General features: G+C 36.4%; 1 protein-coding gene across 1 annotated transcript in view; it reads left to right on the top strand.

The window, feature by feature from the left end:
- Window positions 1–23824, top strand: part of SIPA1L2 (signal induced proliferation associated 1 like 2) — a 93008-nt gene that overhangs the window by 35765 nt on the left and 33419 nt on the right. The window contains exons 9-11 of the mRNA XM_026081536.1: window positions 18039–18296; window positions 21901–21996; window positions 23589–23689. Of these exons, the coding sequence (XP_025937321.1) occupies window positions 18039–18296; window positions 21901–21996; window positions 23589–23689 (455 nt within the window). The remainder of the gene's footprint in view (window positions 1–18038; window positions 18297–21900; window positions 21997–23588; window positions 23690–23824) is intronic.

Here is a 23824-nt window from a genome sequence, read left to right as displayed (position 1 = left end):
AAGTGAGTGACACTGAACTGGGAAAAATCATCTGCAAAGCTGTTCTTGTTTATAAAATTTTTGTTTTTTCTAAAACTGTGTAACTAATTATTAAGACATGGGTATATATTATTTTTTAAAATATATTCTGTTCTAAAATGTGAAAAACAATTCCTTCTAGCTTCATCTCTCTAATATGACAACAAAATCTTCATTAATGCCTCTTTCTATCAAATATCAGCTTCTCAGTGAAACAAAAAGCCCCTCATCTGTTACCCCCCACCGAGTATGACTAGTGTTGTGGGTTTTTTACCCAATTTGAAAAGGATCTGATATCCAGAAAGTTTTGAGCTTGTCTTTCTTCAATGTTTACAGTCTGAATGGAGCAGACAGAAAGCAGTATACATATCAAGTGATGAGACCGATAGTTTCAGATGACAAGCACCACCTATGATACTGTTTGTATAAAATATATTAATGGGAGGCAGAGAGAGGAGAAGGCAGAAAGGAACAGGTTACCAGAGGTTTGAAGAAAGAGGGTAGTCTCTTGAACTGTAATTACAGCTACTTACTTACTAAAACCTGTGCAAATCCATCCTGCTGTCCCCAACTCAATTACTTGTCTTAGTCATCTGCTATGTCTTGTCTTTTAGAATCATGGAGTCACAGAGTGGCTGAGGTTGGAAGGAACCTCTGGAGATGGTCTAATCCAATGGCCTTGCTCAAAGCAGGGTTAACTGTAGAAGGTTGGTCAGATCTGTGTCCAGTTGGGTTTTGAATATTTCCAAGGATGGAGACTCCACAACCTCTCTGGGCAACGTGTTCCAGTGTTCAATCATCCTTAAAGTTAAAAAAAACAAAAACAAAAAAATTTAATGTTTTAATGGAATTTCCTGTATTTCAATTTGTGCCCACTTCCTCTTGTCCTTTCACTGGATACCTATCACTGAGAAGAGTCTGGCTCTGTCTTCTTTCTACCCTCCCATCAGGTATTTATACACATTGATAAGATCCCATCTGAGCCTTCTTTTCTCCAGACTAAACAGTCCCAGCTCTCCCAGCTGGCTTCTCCTCATATGACAGGTGCTCCAGTCCCTTAATCATCTTAGTGGTCTTTATCCTGTACTTGCTCCAGTACATCCATGTCTATCTTGTACTGGGGAACCTAGAACTGGCCATGGCACTGCCGATGTGATCTCAAAATACTCCAGTATTCTAGTACTCTTAGTACTCCAGATGTGGTCTCTTCTAGGCTTTAGTCTCTTCTGGGTCTCACTGCTAATATAAATGGAGGTCAAAACTGACTGGTTTTTGTTTTTATCACAGTTTAAATGTTAAAGTTAATAGCAAAATTAAGTTGCTTCTATTGCTTGTAAAAAAACAAACAAGCAGAAAACTTAAGGAGTAGGTCCTCTGAATTCTTGAAATGATGGTACATTGCTTTATTGGGTACCTCCAGAAAAATACTGGCGTGGTATCATGATCAAGAAGCTTTTTTTTTTTTAATAAGGTGTTTTAAAATGTCTTTCTCTCCTTCCTTTTTCTCCATTTTAGCATGAATGAAAATTAGTAGAAGTTTAGTGACTCTCCAAGCTATTAAGAGAAAACTGGAAAATCTAAATAAAAATAATCAAAGGTCATAGTGAAATAGCCTGCTTGTTTTTAAAAATGGAACTTTTTGGTTAAGTAGGCATGAGTTGCTTTAATAAAATGGCTGTGTATGAATTCCAGGTCAGCTTATTTTTTCCACCTTTGTTTATGTTTAGTCTCTTGGATTTTTGTTTTATTGAATTTTTAATGTTCACTACATTGCTCACAAATTGAATTCATTAACATTTATCAAAAGCATTTGAAATGATATGTTCTCTTTTTATAAATGAAAGCTTCAACATTGAACCAGCCTGTTTTAACTATTGGTCACTTTGTCCCTTAAAGTAGCTGTGAAAACCTTTTGCAGGTGATTCTTTCCTCCTGAAAAGTTAATTCAGCTTTTCTTCTACTTGTATATTCATCAACGTTAGTAGTGTTCACAGAGTCACAGAATGGTTGAGGTGGGAAGGGACCTCTGCAGATTATCTAGTCCAATCCTCCTGTTCAAGCTGGGTCAGCTAGAGCAGGTTGCCCAGGACCCTATCCAGATGGCTTCTGGATATCTCCAAGGATGGAGACTCCGCAACCTCTCTGGGCAACCTATTCCAGTTAAGGCAGGTGTGCCTGCTCATCAGGAGAGAACTTTTTCCACTGTMAAGTAGCTCTAATAATTACCAAATAATACTCAAAACAGACATATTTCCTTCAAAGTTTGGGGTATAGTGAAATCCTTGATCCATACCACCTGCACATGTGTAGAAGAAGAATGGTATGGAAGTAGGAGAAAGCTTCACATCTATGTTCCAAGAATTCTTGCTTTCATTCACAGGTGGCTTTAGAGCTTTGCTTCTAAGATATGATACTTCATTCTATCTGGCAGGTGTAGAAGAGTGGATTTGAGGGCTGAAGTAAGCACCTTGAAAGTTTAACTCGTTCTACTGAGCATATGGTCTGAGAGTGGGAATTTTCTTTTCTCTGTGTTTCAGTCTTATTCCTCAGGGTAAATATTGGTGATTATTATAAATTTTCTGTTCATGCATAATTACTTCAAATGCCAAAATATGGGATTTCAAGTTCAGACACTAGCTTAAGCTTATCTTTTTGTCATCAGTGAGTAGATATTGATTTACATCAGTGTTTTTGTTTTTACAAGAATCAGCTGAATTAAAAATTGGCACTCATTTATAAGGACATAAATGTAGTTCTAGCCCCCTCAAAATGTACGTTTCATGGAATACACCATTTATTGTTTTATTAATGCCTATCTTCTAATTACTGAGGTAATAAGTAGGTTTCCATTGCTTGAAAGAGCAGTAGTTGCTGCTCAGCTCTGTTGAGTTTTAGGAATACAGAACAGCATGGACTTTCTCTTTGGGCTGCTTATTAGCTTTGGTTCCTTGCTGGGATCAAATTCTGAAGTGAGTTTACACAGATTGGATATGAGTGCCATGGAGTGTCTTGGGAATTACACCCTTCAAGTGAAAATGATTTTCAAGTATTCAAGGGTGTTTCCAAAACAGTCTCAGTCCCTTGGAAAAATATCAGCTGAAGTGGAGATGTTTAATCAAGTTCTTAACTTGATTTTTTTATGATAGCTTACCCACAATATAATCCTCAGTCCTTTACCTCTTTATATGAAAAGATATATATATATGTAAGTGTACATACACTAAGAATATTAGCAAAGAACTATTAACAATGAATTTATTTTATGTTGCTAACTACATGGTATTAATTTATTTCATCGCAAAAATAAATTACTTGAAATATTGAAGACAAATTAATGTTGCAGAGTGATTAGGAAATTACTTTATGCAATATATCAGAGAAAAATTTGCTCAATAAATGTGTTTCATTACTATCTTAACACAGATCCTTCTATGTTCAGTCTTGATAGCAGTATATGCAAAAGCAATCATGGGATAAGGCCTTTCATTTGTTATTCTGTAAAATTAATGAACAAAGCTCCTACTGTTGTCAGTTTGCTCCAGCAATTAAATAATCACACACAAACTGAGAAATCATAACTATTTGTATGGCACTAGGCTGATATTTAAATAGAAAGAAGAAATTGCTTTTTTAAAACATTAATTCTTTCAATTACAGTGCAGTATTAGATCAAACATGCTGGTCAGTGTGTTTGGATCTGAATAAATATCCTTGTGTCATATTTGTTTCTATGTTAAGTCTTTCCCTTTGGAGTTTTTGACTTGTTCTTCTGTTGTTGTCACTCTTACCTCGTATCGTAGAGTGTAAGCTGGAATTATACGTATCTTAACAGGAAATTAATGGAATTAGTTCTAATTTTCTTTCACTGGTATTGTCACAGTAATGCTCAAAGATACTATATGCTTTAATCAGTCAAATGTAATCAAGGAATTCATGTAGTTCTAAAATCCATTTTAAACTGTAAAGATGGGGCATTCCATTAGAGTCTTACTTATTGCATGGAAGCTTGTGTGTCTGTTTTAGTTCAACTTCCATTGTATGCTGAAAATGTTCTTAAGAAACAGTTTCCAGAAAGTTAAAAAAAAAAATAACAAAACTAAAAATGAATTTTCTAGTGATGGACAAGAAACAAAAGCTCAAGCACAGTCACTGTCAGAGATGTGGCAGTGGTAGTTCTCACCTGTTTGTTTGAGCAAGTAACYGTTCAAAAAGATTTTTGGATGTTCTTCTGCTGCTGCAGGTAATTTTGAAAACTTAAATATTTGTAAATTATAATTGAAACTTCCTGCAGGCTATTCTTAAGTACTACTGCATTTCTTTGAGGCTGTTTTATTCTCTTGAACTTTACAAACTCTTTTTTACAATTAAAATAAGTGTAATGGCATTCTGCATTTTCCAGTTCTGAAGCTTGTTCCTCTTGAATGATTGTGATCTTATTAAACAATCTTGTTCTAGGGGTTTTTTTGTTTGTCTGTTTTTGTTTTGTTGAATGTTTTTAGGAAGTGGGAGGGTTTAATTAGTGGAAGAGTCCAGATCTTTCCAGGGAGTTTGCCATAAGCTGGATTGTTTGTAGGCCATTCTTTGATCCCTGGACTTGAGAGCAGGTAGAATAGTTTCTTAAGATAAGCATTCCAGGCTAGAAGGAACTTGCAGTCTAAAATCACTGGCATCATACTGCCAGACTGACAACATTTGAGGCAGGTTAAAGCAGAAAAACCTGAAGCTTTAAACTTTGGTTGTACAAGTAGAGTTTGATGTACCAAATCTTTGAATTACAACCACTGCTATTAACCTGAGAAGGCTGAAAATACCTGAAAATTGTAATTTGAAAGCTCTAGAATATTTTTTTAGAGATAACTGAAAGAACCAATAGAAAKAAAATATAATGTTATTTATGTGAAGCCATATCACTTGCAAAAGTAAATTCTCTGTACCAAACACAGCATAAATAAAGCTGGTAGAAAGTGCTTAGCTTTCTTTCCTGTCAGACTTACTGTGTTTGTTATAGCATTATTAGATTCAGGGCATGTGTAGCCCGATGTAGGGAGACTCTTGGCGAAAAAGAATCCTCTTAGAACTCTGATTGGCACTAGAGATTTTAACCTTGAGCTGTTGCATTTTAAGTGCAAGCCCTAATAAAGGGGTCGATGTCACAGTAAGATCTTTTGGCTGTCCCCCTCACTGTGAACTTTTCCACCACTCCTTCTGCCTTTGGCAGAGCAGCAGCACCAGCAAACAACAGTGTTTAGGCATATGGAATGGGCTTTCCTCTTTCTCCAGCTTTAATGTGTCTGTCATCAGGCTATAGAAAGTGTTTGTCTTGTCTTGTCTCTAAATAACCTAGACATGATGGTTTCATTCTGCATCAAGAAAACACAAAGACTATTTTTTTTAAAAAAAAACAAGAAATTGTTTTCTAACTGTCCCTTTTTATAAATCCTTTTTAGCTTCATTTTCCTCATTATGATTTTTAAAGAAAAGGATGTGTGAAGTTGGCCTTTGCTGGTACATGCAATTTGCATTTTAAKATGTTCTCTTAAATTCTTTGTACTTAAGAGAGTAAGAATAAGTATTATATAGAATAAGTATATAATCCTTGGGGAGCTGAACCTTTACTGTACTTGCAATATTTTTCTATTTTGATTTGTATTTAGCCTTTCAGGAAATTTTAGTGAATGTATATAACATATGCTCTTCTACACCCAGAAATAATCTGATTCTAATAAACAACTAAAAGCTAAAAAGGTACAAAGTCGAAAACAATTGTCTGATGCTTATCATATTTCAGATCCAAACAAAAAATCCTTGAGTCTTCCTTACACTTGATTATGGATGATACTCTTAGCAGAGGCATTTATGGCCTCTGATTATGTTATGTAATTGATTATGTTGTTGATTATGTGTACTATTATTGCAGTCAAGAAAAAAACAAAACTACCAGGAAAGCTCTGATTCTCTCTATGGAGACATGTAAATTGGAGTTCCAGATTCTTTTTCTTCTTTCCTTCTATTATTCAACATGATTTAAACAACTCAGGAGAACCACATGCTTTTGGCATTTTGAAACTTGTTATTTTGTTTCCTTGATTCTGGGTCAGCAGAAAAGTTTTTGATTGTATCTTGGTATATATGCACCTAACATTATATAAAACATCTTTTAGCATGCATTAGTGATATGTCTGGGTCAGAATGTGTGATATTTTTGCAGAGATTGCAACCGATTTGATCTTCACCTCACTGAAAACTTTTTTTGGTTCATAGAATCATAGGATAGTTAAGGTTGGAAGGGGTCTAACGGGATTATCCAGTTCAACCTCCTGCTCAAAGCAGAGTCAGCTATGAGGTCAGACCAGGTTATTCAGGGCTTTATCCAGTCAGGGCTTCAAAATGTCCAAGAATGGAGACTGCACATCTCTCTCTGTGTTTTCTTAAGAAATAATATTTAATATACTTTTATTTTTGTCCTTTCAACAGAAAGGAACAGAGAGGAAATCTCTGTGTGTGTGTGTGTATGATTTATTCTATGCAATAAATATAGCTGATCTGTTTTGGGCAACCCTAATGGCTATTTGGTAATATTGACTAAGCAATTTTCCTCGATAATTTGCAACATAAGCCTTAGCAACTCAAGTTAAAACAGTCTTCTACTGCTTATTTAAGTAACATCCCGTTTTAGTTGGTTTAAAGGTTTCCCGCTTTGCTATCAGTATGGAAAGAATATCACGGGGTCTAGCTGTATCAAACAGGGAGTTTCATCTCTACTGGTAGACCATTTGCCAATTTGGAGTGACTTCTAGTTCCCCTTTCTCTGTCCTTCATGTATCTGGCAAGTTTCTTGAAAAAAATAAATTTTAGGAGGTATAACAATGCAAATTGAATGAGTCATTTACATTTTGTTCATACTGAGAGCAGAATTTCAACTCATGTAACATGCTGTTATGTTTGTATGCATGTTATCTTGTAAGGCAAAAATTGTATGTGTTTAAACAAACTTTCTTAAAGGGAAATGATTTATGTTAATTCTTTTAGAACTGTGCTTTTACTTCTAAGGGACTACTTCAGCAAAAAAACATTAGTGAAATGATTATTATAAGTAAATGATCCTTACTTAAATTTTGATACAAGTATCAAAAGGATATTAAAAAGAAACTGTCATCGAATCACATCTGTAGTTTGATTTTACTTAATAAAGTTTTTCTTCACTTTTCTTAAAGTAACAGTAACCACAGTGACAAAGAACAATTGTATGCACAAATAGTTTGCTCCATCATACGAATAAGTCAAACTTACAAATTGTAACCATTTACTCTGTATTGATAAAACAAGCTGTGTTTAACATCAGGAGATAGGGCAATTGCAGTTAGCGCGTTACAGATAGGATCTTGTACTTCAGAGTACGGAATAAAATTCTAAAAACCTCAAGAAATTTGATTTTGTTTCTTCAAAATTCATATTCATTCGAATAAGAGATCTTTTCTTGTTCCCTATGAAGATTCACTATGTTGATATATTTATGTGTGATTAATAAGAGATACAGCTGGCTTGCATCAATGGAGAAAGTCTTCTGTCATAAATTTTCAGAGTGAGTTATGGCAAAGTTGTGAAATAACATTCATAACAGAGGAATTTACATTGCTAAATCCTTTTGAAAAGCTTTGAAAACTGTGTGCTTCATCATGTTTTCATAGTCCCATTTTAAATAATCACATCTTCCCTATTACTTTTTAAATATGTGACAATAGGTTTGGACCTATAATTGGAAAATCGACATTTATTTGTGCTTAGGTAAACAACTATATTTTTGTTTTTTTAATTTTGCTTATCAAACAGAAATCTGTTGGGAATCCCATAAGAATTTTGTGCATTATAAAAGTTCACACAGGTCCCTGCTCATGTTATTTTTTTGTGGCAGTAGAGTAGTCTATTTTTTGGTGGAAATACCTGTTCTGAGAGAGGAGTGTTTCCATCTTCGGCAGCCTACTGAGCTGATTACTGTATTCAGTTAATATGCAATGTTTCCCTCTGCTCTGCTCATGGAACTCGATTAGCAACTACTGTTCTTTAAGTGGTTTACCAGGACTCTTTAGAAAAGATTACATGCATTGATTTTTTTTTTCTTCTCCTTAAATTTAGCGCTTATATTTCAGTCATTATGCATTGTCTTGAAGAGTTAATTGTCTTCAATCTTTTGAGCATAATTTCCTCCATGATAATTGAAAAATTCTTTAGATAGCACTGTATGTTATTCATGTTTCTTTCCAAAATAGGCCAGCTTTTAATACTGATTTTGAAATTTTGTGGTGCCTGTGACTCATTTATTGATTTATATTAGCAGACTTTAGGGTATTTTCTACAAAATCACAAGGCAGACCAAATGTTTAGAGGATAAATAAGATGTTTTTGTGATACAGTGAGTCTCTACCCCTTTTAATATTGCCAGAGTCCATTCAGTATTACCGCTCTCAAGAATCTTACCACTGATTCTCCCCCCCCCCCCTTTGGATTGTGTCATCTGTAGCTGCTGTATGGAAATAATGTAGATCAGTGAGATAAATTCTGTGCACCAGATGATAACTTAAGAAACATCCTTTTGAATCTTTTCCCTGTCCCGCTTGAAGCGGTGCCTCTTCTTCACAGCATTATTGAAATTGCCCTACTGACTCCTGCAAACAAACATTCTTTCAGTTGTCAAGCAGTTCTGGGTATCATTGGGAAAGCTTTTACTATGCAGCATGTACATATTCTGCTGAAGTGGAGAAAGATATTTAAAACACCTTTAATTTGACATCATCTATAGGGATGTGCAGAGAAAAGACTTGTGGACAAATTTTTTATCAGCCATCTCATTTACCTGCACTCATGATTCTGAGCAATCTAAATGGAATTGTAGCTGACAGGCACTGCACTGTGAGCCTTGGAGCACACTTGGAGTATTCATATAGATGGACCCTGGTATCCGGAACATGGCTTACAAGGACTATACAGAGACTATCCATTGAGTTCAGACTATTCATTCTGACAATTTGGATACTAGATGCCAGGTCTCAGAAGCTCTTGGGCTTCACATTGCTCATTTGGTCCATTAGTTGAAGTAAAATCTTAACTATTTAGATCGTGTTTGAGGAATTTCTATCTTTCTACATCAGAACTATGGTTGATCTGTCATTTATCTTTTGTGAAAGAGGAATGGATGAAAGTTCTGCGTAGCAAAATTCAATGCACCTCCAGAACTGTATTTCATTAAATTGATCTTGAGATTAGTCTATCAAGGTGATTATTGTGGTATGTGTAATTGCTGAAATTTGCTGATGTCATCATAGTCATGTCTTGATGTCTTTCTGCTCTCTCAAATAAAGAAGGCAGAAAATGCAGATTGAGAGCCTTTTTACTGCTTTAGGGAGTTACTTGGAAGAATATGATAGATCCTCCTACTGAAGTAAAGAGCGTAATGTTTCCAAGGACTCTCAATAGCCTTGAAATCTACAGCTTGAAAGAGTCAGCTGCTCTCTGAATCTGATTGGTGGAGGGATGAAGAAAGGGTCTGTAGATGTGCTTGGTGGTTCAGTCAGTACATCCTCCTATTCTTTCCTTCCATTTTTAAAACTACTGGGGTTCCAAAAATGCCATTTCTGACCTAGAAAGATATTTTAGTGCATGCAGTTTAGTATTTAGCTTTCTTGTTGAGTCAAGTCAGCAGATTTGTTTCTGTTCATCAAAGAAGATACATTGGTAAATAATTAAATGGTGTATCTATGAAGTCAAGCTTTATAGTTGCCTTTGTATTTTGTATTCAATTGATTAAATCATGTAAAATATCTTTAGCTACTACTTCTTTAGGAATGATCCCTTTGTCTCCTCCTGATATGTCATCTTCCTCCCAGTCTTGTCTCTCCAGTGTCTTAAAGACTACTTCAAAATCAGGTTCCATTCTAAACTCAGTCCTTTTAGACTTGAAGTATTTTTGGTACTGTTCCCCTACTTTATTTCTCTTCCTTGTTACTTTTCACTTCCATTTTTTATGTTGCAGCCTCATACAACTTTTTCTTCCTAACCTTTGCTTTTCCCAGCCCTGGGTCTTCCAACAGTCCTTCCTCTTACAATGTCATAATGGATTTTGAAGGTTTTTCCTGTTCGTCTTTCTGTTTTCCCAGAGATTCTTCCTTCTTGCCAATAAATTCTCAAGCCTTTATTCCTTATAATTGTTATCTTTTGATGTGATGCCTTGTCTGCCTATTCTTTGGAATTTTGAAATGTGACTTGCACTGCTTCTGTCCTAGCTTCCGTCAACCCATACTGCAGGGGTTGGTACTGCCTCACAGTCACACAAGTAAGCCGATCAGCTTGTAGCATTTGTTTGTTTGTTTGTTTCCTGGCTAGCTGTTCTCATCCAGCACATGTGTCCTGTCTATTTTTCCTGTCATTCTCATACAACAATGGAGGTGCAGAGGCTTTAAGGAGGCCTCCGACTTTTTTGTCAGCTCACCAATGCAAAGATTCTGTTTAAAACTGAATAAGAACAAAAATCAGGAAGACAATGAACATATCTTGGGGGTATCTTGTATCCAGGAGAGCTGACTTTGGCCTGTTCAGGGACCTGCTTGGAAGAATCCCATGGTGTAGGGCCCTAGAGGGAACAAGGGTCCAAGAAAGCTGGTTGATATTCAAGGACCACCTCCTCCAAGCTCAAGAATGGTCCATCCCAACAAACAGGAAATCAAGCAAAGGCAGCAGGAGGTCTGCATGGATAAACAAGGAGCTCCTGGCAAAACTCAGTAAAAAGGAGGTGTACAGAAAGTGGAAGCAGGGACAGGTAACCTGGGAGGAATATAGGGACATTGTCTGAGCATGCAGGAACAGGGCTAGGAAAGCCAAAGCCCACCTGGATTTTAATATGGCAATGGATGTCAAGGACAACAGGAAAGGCTTCTGTAAGTACATCAACAGCAAAAGGAAGACTAGGGGAAATGTGGGCCCACCGCTGAATGGGGCAGGGGTCCTGGTGAAAAAGGACACCAAAAAGGCAGGGGTACTGAATGCCTTCTTTGCCTCAGTCTTTACTGGTTAAGACCGGCCCTGAGGAATCTCAAGCCCAGGAGACCAGAGGGGAAGTCTGAAGCAAGGAGGTGGAGGAGGAGCAGGTTAGGGAACACTTAAACTGGACGAGTCCACGCACCTTGACTGGATGCACCCATGAGTGCTGAGGGAGCTGGCTGATGTCATTGCAAAGCCACTCAATCATCTTTGAAAGGTCATGGTGATCAGCAGAAGTTCCTGAGGACTGGAAGAGAGCAAATGTCATTCCTATCTTCAAGGAGGGAAAGGAGGAGGATCCAGGGAACTGCAGGTCAGACAGCCTCTCCTCGATCCCTGTGAAGGCAGTGGTGCAACTAATCCTGGAAACCATTTTGAGGCACATGAAGGGCAGGAAGTAGGAGTAGTCAGCATGGATTCACAAAGGGAAGAAATATGCTTAACCAACCTGATGGCCTTCTGCAATGAGATGCCTGGCTTGACAGATGAGAGGAGAGCAGTGGATGTTGTTGATCTCAACTTCAGTAAGGCTAGAAAGCAGCTTTGCAGAAAAAGACCTAGGGTCCTGGTGGACACCAAGATGGACATGAGCCAGCAGTGTGCATTTGCAGCAAAGAAGGCCAACTGTATCCTGCGCTGTGTTAGGAAGCGTGTTGCTAGCGGGTCCTTTAGGGATCCTCGGGGGAGGCAACCCTTCCCCTCTACTCAGCAGTGATGAGACCACATCTGGAGTGCTCTGGCCAGTTCTGGGCTCCCCAGTACAAGACAGGCATGGATTTACTGGAGCGAGTCCAGCAAAGGGCCACTAAGATGTAAGGGACAGAAATACCTGTCTTATGAGGAAAGGCTGAGAGAGCTGGGACTGTTTAGCCTGGAGAAAAGAAGGCTCGGGGGAATCTTATCAATGTGTATAAAATATCTGAAGGGAGGGTGTAAAGAAGACAGAGCCAGACTCTCTTCAGAGGTGCCCAGTGACACGAAGAGAAGCAATGGGCACAAACTGAAACACGGGAAATTCTGTCTAAACATGAGGAAAAACTTCTTTACTGTGAGGGTGACTGAGCACTGGAACAGGTTGCCCAGAGAGGTTGTGGAGTCTCCATCCTTGGAGATTTTCAAAAGCCGTCTGCACAGGTTTCTGGGCAATGTGCTCTAGCTGACCCTATTTGAGCAGTGGGGTTGGACCAGATGATGTGCAGATTCCCACTTCAACCATTCTGTGACACTTTGAACCATTCTGTGATCTTCGTAAAGGAAGGACTGTCTGCTTCAGCTCTATATTTCTCTGAAGGGACTATCAGACAGTTAACCCTCCCCAAAACCAGGAGTGATAATGTGGGCAGCAACCTTGTCACCTGAGGTTGTTGTAAGGAATAGTGTGCATTTAACATGCTATGCAATTTTAAAGTAAAATTGATTTACTATTTTTGAAATGACTTTTTTTTTTTTTTTTTGGCACAAAGGGACTATTGTTAATAAGTTTCCTTGGTGTCATAACTTGTGTTTTCCTTGACTTTTTTTGACCGAAGTTTTTCTCAGCCCTTTGAACCTTCTCCAAAGTTTTAGAATTGATCTGTAATTGATGTGGAGAGTCARTGGAGTAGATGGTCCCCTCCAGGGGACATTTCAGAGGGTCAGGGAAGGGGAAATGTTTGTCTTAAACTACACAGTGGGTCTAAGCAGAACTAAGCTACTAAGTTCTCCTTTTCAATTAAGTTCATACAATTATGTGAAATTAATCTATTTTTTGTTATGTGGCTTTAATCAGTTGTATGATGGGTCCTCAGCCTCGTTTTGGCATCTTTTGGAAACTGCTATAGTATAAGAACAAACATGCATTGTAACAGAAATATTTACTTTTAAACTCAAAGTTGGAATTAGAAGAATGCAATTACTTATTGTATTGCTAGATATAGATAATGACTCTTTACTGAGCAAGATTGAATGTTTTGCATTGAAACGGTGATAGTAAGGGAGACCTTTTCAGTACAATACAAAATTAAAGGTGAACAACAGTGACTGTGTCTCTGTGCCCATATCCCCCTTTAGTGGCCATCTGTGATGCCTTGGACTAAAGTTCAACTGTAAGCAATTCAGTTTTGTTATTGAGGTAACAAATCAGTCATAATGATGTATGAAATCTGCAGATTAAAAGCCATGTTTTTATCATCTCTCAGGAACCACAAATGCTACAGGCACTTAAACATGTGATAATAATGTTAACCAAAAATATATTTTTTCAAATGAATAAATTGGTGTCTATATGATAGCTTTATCAGATCAAGCCATGCTTTTTGTATCCTTTCGTTTCTAGAATTTTACGGTGTTGGAAACTATTTTCATAAAAGTTGCCCAATATCATTGGGATCCAAATATGCAAGTCATACTGAACAGTTGATAGTGGTGGGATATAACAGAAAAGACAAGGCTGTCATATAGTCATCAGGGTGGCAAACTCTTGATCATAATACATGAAAGCTTCTAACTTTTCTCTAGAGATTAACATTTACCTTTTTAACTAGTGTGTTAGTCTAATGTAGCTCCTTCAGGGAGCCTTTTACAAAACCTATGTATGGAATCTTGAATTAATATTGAAAGGTTTGGTTTGCATATTTTTAAAAATTTAATAACATATTGTTACAGAGTGCTTGAAAGTTGTTTCAGACCACAGTGTTCCTTGCAGTAACACTTGAATATTGCAGATTTTTATATGGCCTCTTACATTTTAAGATACAGTCATCATCTGTTAGCTGTATCTTTGAGGCATATTCTATGTAACTATACTAATTTATGAACAAAATTATTTATAGGATAGTATGGATCTTGAACTGAAGAGAGTAGGAGTCTGTGTCTGTATGTTGGAAGACTGATTTACTTAATTGCAAACTATAGTGAAGGACAGGAAATGCTCTCATTTCAGATGTGCACTTGAGACTTGGTCACACTTGCTTCATAAATAACATGAGTCTTTTTGAGTCATTTTTTCAAAAAGCATTATATCAAGTATAATTGGAAAAGCTGTTTTAAATCCTATACATATTTAACATAACTTTAAAATATCTTTGTAAGACCATAAGATCTAGATTTGTCTTTATATAGTTTTTAAATTGAGTTAAAAGCTTTTGTTCAATATCAGTGCCAATATATATTCTTCATCCAGTGGAATAAGTTAAGATACTGTAAGTTAGTTAACATTTCAACTAAATATTAATGGGGAATTGTATTTAATTTCATCTGTTGTTTTTCATGCAAGATAACTTGCAGTTTGATCCAAAGCAAAAAAAAAAAAAAAAAAACTTATTGGATTGCAGGCATGCAGTAACTGATTCCCTTTGTTTCCAATAGGAAGTAGCTACAATTATGATTTTACATTTCTTTGTATGCTGCAATATCTGTTCTTTAGGCACTGCTTTTCTATTTAAATGTTCAGCCTTTACCATTTTTAAAGGTTTGTACTTTTAAACTAAAAAAATAAATTCTATATGACAAGGGAAGCCATATAGAGTAGTTTCATTTTCACCATGGATTTTATTTTTTTTGCAAGCTACAAGGGTCATGTTGAGACTCCACTTGCACTATTACTTGTAACAACTTCATGTGTTTTTGAATGTAAAAGTAACATTTTTAGATTTTTACAGTGGTTTGTAATAGGGTTGTTCTGTAAACCTTTGTTTGCAGGAACAATGCCCTGAGTTATTTTGTCTTTTGTCAGTTAGAGGCATACATTTTAGTGAAGGAAACACATACAAACTTGTACAAAATTTGAAGTTATTATTCTTTGCTAGGAAAGTTTGTTGTTTGCTGGTTTTATATCATGCTTTAGTTATCCAGCTAGCAAGCTGAGTCAGTAGTAGTAACAATCACTTTGTGTTTCAAAACCTGTGACTGCTCTTGCACTTTAAGTACTTTAGGGGGGGTATCTGCTGAGGGATAGAATAACAATTACATGTTACATACGTTTCTCCAGTTACTAAGAAAAAACTGTAACGTCAATATCCCAACAATTAAAGATGGCGGAGGGGGCAGTTCTTTCTAACGCTTAAGGATTATGGTACCAAGGGAGGGAGTGAAGTGATACTAAGAATTCAGCAGAGGAATAACTGAAATACACAGCTGTTCAACTTCCTGATCAAATAATGACCAACTGTATAGATGACCACACAAGAAATTATACAGTGCACAAAAGTAATATTAACATTGCTAAGTCATCTGTGCATTCTTTGTTCTGTTCCTTTTGTATATAAAGCTTTATGAAAGGCTTTAATTGAATAATCAATCTTATGTGATTTTTTCTTTATGAACCTTCTATGTTCACTTAACATTATGGACCTGCTCTGGAAATGAATCAAGGCTGTATTGCTCGGGGCTATTGTCTCTTAGACCTTGGTCTCATTTACTGCAAACTTGGAAGATGTACAGCAAATGAGGCAGGGAGCCTTAAGAAGAGAAGAATGGTCCTGGGATATAAGCAGCTGAATAGTGCCCTGGAGAAGTGTATACTATTTATGCTTCTGCRGTAGAAATGTTTGTGTGATTCTATGCAATTTACTTAACTTGGCCTTTCCACTGTGTTCATTTTTCTAAGAGCTCACTATGTGTATTTCATGATTTTCAGAAGCGTAAAACAGTTTAAAAAAAATAAATAAAAAATAAAGGAACTGAAGTAGTTTGAAGCAGTGGTCTGAATAAACATGGTATTGTCTGAAAAAATAAGTCTATAGACATATCAAACTGATCTTCTGAAATTAAGTGGTAATTCTGTAACATTGATTTCTCCATACCCTCATTCTCTGTATGTGGAAGGAGACTGTACCTGTCTTCTTACCTCCATAGGGAAGCTAAAACCAGAAAATCATTCTTGTGAAATTCTCTGATGCTGTGTGATAAGAGGAGCGGGGAAGAAATGAGTTTTATACCCAGTGAAAGTAGGCAGCTATCAAATAATTTCTCATGAGAAATGAGTGCAGAAAAATGCAACTGAAATCTGACATACATCAAATGATAATGATAATTATGTATTGAATAGCATCTCTTCAATGAATGCTGTCCTTTATATGCATGGCATGAGGTAGAGAGTTCTTTGCAAAAAGCAGAAGAGAAAGCATAGAATTTTACTCCACTGACAGAAAGAGGACAAATTAAAGTTACGTGGGTAACGTTAATTTTGACACTTCTTGCCTTCTGAGTTCTTAAGCTTGCAACCTTGATGTTCTTTTAATGTACAGTTTTAGCGTGATCTTCTAGTTTTTCTTTTTTTAAAAAAAAACTTGAAAAATCAAGAATTTTCAGCTCTCTTTTGGAGTATACTAGTGACCTTTATTCAGGTTGTCTTCATCACAGCATCTTCTGCCCTACATTGACTGCTAATCTCCACTCTCAGTGCTTTATCCTGTGAATTTTGACTGAAGTACTTCCTTTACCTTTTTAATATGTTTGAGTGCCAGCAGGGACTAAAGTTTAATGTTACAGATTGACAGTTTGCCTATTCCAATGCCACAAAAATTCAGCAGCCTGAAGCAATTGGCTCGATCACACTGGGCACATACAGAAAATACAGAATATAGTTGCTACTTTTGCACACAGATCTTCTTTCAACGACCTTGACTAACGTAGTTACCATTTTTATAATACTTTCTTTTTCATCTGCCTACTGGAATACTGACAATGAAAATGTTCTTTTGGGGGTTGATTCAGAAGCTTCAGGACACAGTAATTTAACATACAAGAATCTATACAATTTAATTGAACTGCACATTTGTGTGAAGTCACTTGTGCTGAAGCATTTTCAGGATTATAAGATTGTAAACACATTATAGCCACTCTTACAATTTCTCTAGGTGTTTTGAATTTAGTCAGCAATGATGAATGTTGAGTTTTCAACAAAAGCAAAGCTTGATTAAGACTCAGTTCAAGGGACAGAGCAGTGAATTTTAGTTGAGACAAAGAAGCACTCTTTCACTGTTTCTTTCTTACACTTAATGTGCTGTATTAGAATTACTTAGGGTGGTTTTTTTCATAGAAGTTAATGTAGTACGCACTACCTGTCAGAAACAGATAAATAACCTTGCTGTTTGTGAGACTATAAAGTATGTCTGCAATAATAGTCAGCGCTGACTTAAAGTGGGCCTGAAACCTCTGTTAACTAACTGCTTAGACAGTAGTCCTTAATTCAAGTCCAGCCTGAGTCTGCAAATGTCCCAAATAACAGACTGATCTTTTGGGGAATATTGTCACTGCTTTCACCTGAGTCTACCTTTCTGGGAATGTGTTAGAAATTACTCACACTGTAGGCTTCAAGCAGACGTCAGCCAGTCAGTTTTGGTTTTGTCTCGTCCTTCCCCTTCACCATTTGTCTTCTGGGCAAAGAAGTCCCCAGAAAGAGAGAGGTTAGGAAGTACCCTTTACAAATAAATAGAAAAATACTTAGATGCCATTTAGCGTATATACTGTGATGCAAATGTGTGTCATGTGTGATGCAAATGATTCTGTCATTTGGCTGGGACAGGATGGGACTCTAAAGGATAATTCTCAATACCACTTTTAAGATTGCTGGGATGCAAAAAGCGTGTATAATTTCTGATGTGGAATTTTATACATTAAGAAATAATTTATGAAATTTGAGCAAAGTAGAGGTGTTACACAAGAACTTGACATGGTGTTTCCTGAATTCTGAATGCTTTRTTTGTATTAGTTTTTATTATGTAAAATTTAAGATGCAGATTTATTTATATAAGCTTAATATTTTCTCTTTTTGAAGAGCAATGAGAAAGCTCAAAAACCTTTGATGGCATGACAGCAAATCCTTTATTTTGAAGTGTTTCCTTCCTGAATGGCATTATAGTTTTGAAGCATTCAAATGGCAGTATGATGCTATATGAACACCTTTAAGCATCTTGAAGAAAAATGTGCATATACTCCTGCTGTAGGAAACAAGATTTCTTTTCTGTCCCCTCCAGTGAGATTCATTAGCTTTTTTATTTGTTCTGCAGGGGTTGTTCAGAACTTTGTCGTATACCCATGGTGGAATACAAACTTGACAGTGAAGGCACCCCATGTGAGTATAAAACCCCTTTCAGAAGGAATACTACTTGGCATCGGGTGCCGACTCCCGCTGGGCAGCCTCTCTCTCGTGCCTCTCCAATCCTAGGAACATCTGACAGACTGCAGTGCCAGCAGCTTCTCCAGCAGGCTCAGACAGCCATTCCTCGCAGCACTTCCTTTGATAGAAAACTGCCAGATGGTGCAAGGTAATATACTCTCCATTTAATTCCTGTCATTTTCCTAATGTGCCTTACTTAGATATCTCTGTTTTCTAGACCTTTGGTATGCTTACTTTTTAAACCTTTTTTGAATGTTCATGTTATTTTGTTGAGTTTAAATAGAAATTTTAATTCTGAGGTCATATGAAAGTAAATTCACTGATCATGGTTCCCTCTACTTGAAACAAGTGACTTTTGTTTGTGATGATAGCGCACTGTATTCAGGATCCTAATGATGAAGACAGCTAACCTTTCCCCTTTATTTCCAAATCAGTAAAACTGGCTTGTTACTTTTCAATCTAAACAGTGTACTGTCCCCCATCTTTTGGGAGCATATTTAAACAAATAGCGAGTGTAAATAAAAAGAACTCATCCCTTTAAAAATGAACGATTTAATCTCATTACCACACTACTGGCATAGTTTCAAAGGGTTCTGTAACTCATTACCAGTCCTTATGCTTTGCTTTGCTTTTAATTAAACAAAGAGGAGTTTGTGATTTGAATAAATGACACCTATTAGATGATGGGATAGTAGGTCTGTTCTAATTTAATCATATTTCTTCATAAGGGAACGATTTGTTTTCAAGTTTAAAATTTCTATGTACATTTGACCTCTGAATTATTTAGAAAAACCATGTGTCTTGAACAGAACTCTCTGTCCTTTAATTTACTCTTTATTGTTTGCAATTATTTCTGCTTATGCCCTTTTCTCTGAAATGATATAGTTCTTCTAATCTCCAAGGCAAAAATATTGCTTACCTGAAATCTCTAATTGATACAAAATCCAAATATTAGTCTTAACTTGTTTTAAAAAATTCTGCCTGAAATCATGAAATGCTGCCATTGCTACACTATTTAATTTAGTAGAAAACAATTAGTGATTTTTCAGATTTTGCTTGAAAAATATACAGTTACTAGTAACAAATCTTTGAAAATATGTCTATATCATGGTCTGGGGAAGGGACACTCCCAATTAAGATCACTTGTATTTTGCTTGTTTCTCTTGCTCCGTTGCCCCTCCCCACACCTGCAAAGAGAGGTGCATTTGTTAGCATTACAGGACTTAAGCATTTCCTAATGATTTGTTCCCAAAATTCTTGGTAAAATACTGGCATAAGTAGATAATATATTGAACATCTAGAAATACTTCAGGATTTATGAAGCTCTGTTACGCATATTACATGCTATGTATAGGAAAAAAAGAAAGCTTTCTGGCATGCTGTTCATTTAAAAAAAAAAAATTACGAACATAATTTGCACATCTCCTAACACTCAGTGAAACATGTGAAAAAACTTTAGAAGACAGAGACCATCCCTTGTCATGAAGAAATTTCTGTATCACTTAAACAAAACAAGTGCAATGCAAAAGTGCTATTCTGGGGAAGACATGCTATGGAGTGCAAATAATGAAAAGGGAGGAGAATGATGTACTGTGACATGTGGGTCTTGAAACATGAAAGGCAAGGTATCTAATTGGCAAGCTCTTTCCACATGAGAAGAGGCATAGTAGATGGCTTAAAGTTTAAAATAAGGTTGATTACAGATAGTCTCCTGAGGGTGAAAATATGTACTCAGACTAGGAAAATGATGAAGAGATTTTAGAAGGGTCAGAGACCCAATATCAATTTAGACAAACCAGAGAGGAGTGCAGGCAGGGAGAAGCAGGGAGATAAAACTGGGAAKTTACAGTAATTGACCTGAAAATGAACTAACTTTGAAGTCATTTTATAATGGGTATTTTCAGAGATAAAAAGAGGAAGAAGTAAGAGACCTGTGGGCTAGATATAGTAAAAGACTTGAGCAGCAATAGTTTAACTACTGTGATACCTATCAGTTAGGTGCCCAGTCCCTGGAGTGAAATCAAAAACTGAGACCTGAACACCTGAACTCCTAGTACAGCTCCTGGGGAGAGTTTAGTGCTTTGAGAACGCAAGCCGGACGTTCTTGCGCTGATCAAGGGGTTTTATATAATTAGTTGACAAGAAATGCAAGGATATCTTTGAACTCCACTCTTGTTTTTACGAAATGCCTAATTCTGTGACAGCTTCTCCGTGAATGCCTAAGACCTAAGCTTCAGTCAGATTCACTTTTCTGGCTTTTCACACCAAGAAGTCTCCATGTACTTTTGTGCTTGAGTCAGAGTTGTTGGCAAGTGTCTGTCTGTTCACCTGGAGTCCAGAATCCATTCCTGAGAACAGGCAGCTGCAACTGTTCTGTAAAGGAACCGTGTGAGGCATTCTCTGACTAGCCTTCCGTGGCTGTGGTTTCAAAAGGAAATTTTTGTAGATGCCTTTTATTTAGTCGGTTAATGGCTAGACACTTGTCTAGGAATTGGAAGGCCTGGAATCTAGACATTTCCCAGCCTAAAACAGTCCAAACCAATGTCTCAGTTTTGAGCACCATGTCCCAGTCTAGAGGCTGGATAGGGATCGGGTCATCTTCTACCCATTCCTTAAAGCTGGATGATTTAAGCTGTGCAGGAAGAGATGCAGAGTTCTTGGTGATGAGAAGCAGCAACACACAACTGAACTCAGCTGTAGCCTATAGACTAATTCACTTGACTGTGAGACACTCAGTCCTGTCCATCCTTATTAGAGAGGAACACACACAAGATTTAGGCGTTGCTCCATCTACTTAATATATATGTGTTTGGCTGTTAGACAAAATACAATAGCAAGTGTCTTGGAGATTTTCAAGCTGAACAGTAAAAATGCTTATTGAATGTCATATCCTTGGGCAAATGTTGTGCATAAATCCAAAACTACCTCTTTTCAAGTCTTGCCTGAGTACGCAAAYTCATTTTTACCTTGTCTTTTAAAAAAACATGGAAAAAAAAGAAGGAAACACAGGGAATTCAAGATAATACAGCTGCAGAGGGAAATTAGGTTGTAGAGTTCTGGACTGATATGCACACAAGTGAAGGAAAGGAGGGTGATCAAGAACAAATTTGAACATTATATTTCAGCTGTCTGAAAATCCAGGAAGAATAATTGTGGAGACATTGAACAGACATAAGGCTCAAATTTTAAATAATAAGCACAAAATAACATTATTCATGAAACTGTTTTCATGTTATTCTTCTATGTCAAAGATTATTAGAACAAAATATAATAAAAGTATCAGTTGTGCCTTTTCTAAATTATTATGTTCAAAATTGGAATACATGCAAAGAGACTAATGATTACTTCTGATTAACTACAAGAGATTCCCACATGTAAATTTTGAGGCCTAATCCAGCTGCTGTGACTCATGAGTAATCCTACTTTTTCAGAAGTAAAGGTAGATATAAGGAAAGTAGGATTTGGCTGTTAGTCTCTATCTTTTTGTCCTTTTAAAGTTTATGCCCATTTAAAAATTTTTATTTGGAAATATTTTGTTAATAATGAAATAAATATTAAAAAAATACTCACTTAAATGATAGGAAACTAGGATAAAACTATAAATTCCCCAAATTAATATACACTAAGTATTCATACTGCATCTGTGTGACTCTTTTTTAATTGTAAACRTGGATTTATTTGTGTAAAAGAAACACAGCCCCATTCAATTCTGAAACTCCACAAATACTTCAGTGCACTGTTAATGATTCTAGTCAACATTACAGAAGTTCACCAAGCAACCAGTCCTCCTCCAGTGACCCAGGACCCAGCGGGAGTAGCCAGTGGAGACAGCAAGTGGGATGTGACGGGTACTGATGATTTTATTTCTTGCTGCAGCTCTCATGCATCATCTTTCTGAAACAAAAGTTATGTGCATGCTATATATCATAGACTAATTTGCAAAGGTTATTAGTAAACTTTAAGAAGCACAAATCTACCAATCTTTAATGTAATGTGTATGCCAATATAATTTTAAAACTATACTACTTAACTCTTTAGGACCAAATAGTTATTTTACATTACAGATAAATAACATGCACTGCTTTCCCAGTAACTAGACACAAATCAGCTTAGTAACTCAGAACTACAATAAAATTATCATTTCTCCTCCTTTTGTTTCAGTGGAAGGGTAATGATCCTTCTGTTGTTACAAGACTGTATTTCCTACTGTGCTTGTTCCAGTGGCCTCCATTCTTGCTCAGAAAAGTAGCAGTATTTCTGAAGTCTCTTCTCCCTGTCAAGCTGTTGCAGTATACAGATGGTTCTTTTCAATCCCTGTTAATCCCTTGGTGCTAAAGGTTTCAGAAGTTAACTATTTGTGAATAAAGAAACCACCCCAATATACTGTACATATTTTAAGAATATTATGTGAGAAATCTGTTCCTGGTTACTGGTTACTTTAATGTATCACTTTGTGGTACAAATACAGCTGCTGAAAACATTTCTGTTATAAGATGCTTAGATATGGCAGTATCTACATAGCATAATCTAAAAGCTCTCCAGATTTGCCACTTGGTTTTTTGAAGCTTTTATGAAAAATATGAATACTGAAAACATCATTTTGACTCCTTGTTTCTAAGGAGGATATTGCTTTGTCATGTATGTTTGTGTGTAAAATACCCCATGTAACAGATACAAGAAATATTTTGGATCCACCTCAAGGAATTTCAGATTATTCACTCAAATCTCTGGCAGCTAGATAGATGTTAATAATTCAGATAAAACTGTAGCAATTTTTTGGAACAGGAAACACATGAAAATTCATCTGGTTTCATTTTTCCAATACGGTAATTACTAATAGCAACCTTGTTTTTAGTGTGTTGCTTTGTGAAATAATTTATCTTCTGCGGTATGTACCTGATAATTTGGAGTTCAGATTATAAGATTTAAAGAATCTCACATAGTTTTTAAATCTGAAGTGAATAGAGGCATCATTCATAATTTTAAGTAAAAATGGCAAAAAAACAAAGCAACAGATCTAGTATCAGCTTGCATACATGTTTTGAATGTGAAACTCTGCAATAACATGCACAGTCATTTTCAGTGGGGTTTGGTTTATGAAGCAGTTAAGCTTGCATTTCCATAATTCACCCACTGCAAAAAGCTTTGGCTATATAACCCTAAGCTTGACTTCTTCTTAAAATTTAGTGTCTTTTGGTCTGTTCACACTTAAGACATAACAGTGTGCTTTTGAGAAAATTGCATGTAAATATTTCCGTTCTGTGTTTGGAAATGTTTCTAGGTTGGTGGGTTGGTTGGTGTGATTGTTTAATCACAGAATATTTGCTTTGAAGAGTAAAAAGTGGTGGTGTTCATCATGTAACTAGTCTCCTAAAAACAAACAAACAAACAAACAAAAAACCCCCACCCCAACAGCTTAATTTTCTGTTTATGTTAAAAGGTGCCAATCCCCTTTACTTCATGAACACCAAGGTTCAGGTTCACTGGAGTGTGAAGGAGGCAGAGAACGAGAGGAAACTTTGGAAGGAACCAGACATTCTGGTAATAATTAAATACGATATCTTAAAAATGTTTTTTTACAATGCAGTACTAGTACCAGAATCAGAAGTGCAGCCACTTCTGATGTGGAGGTTTGATACCCAAACAGCACATAATATGCCAGTGAAAGTAGGGACT

The sequence above is a fragment of the Apteryx rowi genome, unplaced genomic scaffold, assembly GCF_003343035.1.
Source record: "Apteryx rowi isolate R43461 unplaced genomic scaffold, aptRow1 scaffold_552, whole genome shotgun sequence".
Taxonomy (NCBI): domain Eukaryota; kingdom Metazoa; phylum Chordata; class Aves; order Apterygiformes; family Apterygidae; genus Apteryx; species Apteryx rowi.
The sequence above is the reverse complement of the archived record's forward strand: the minus strand, read 5'-3'. Positions and strand labels throughout refer to the sequence as shown.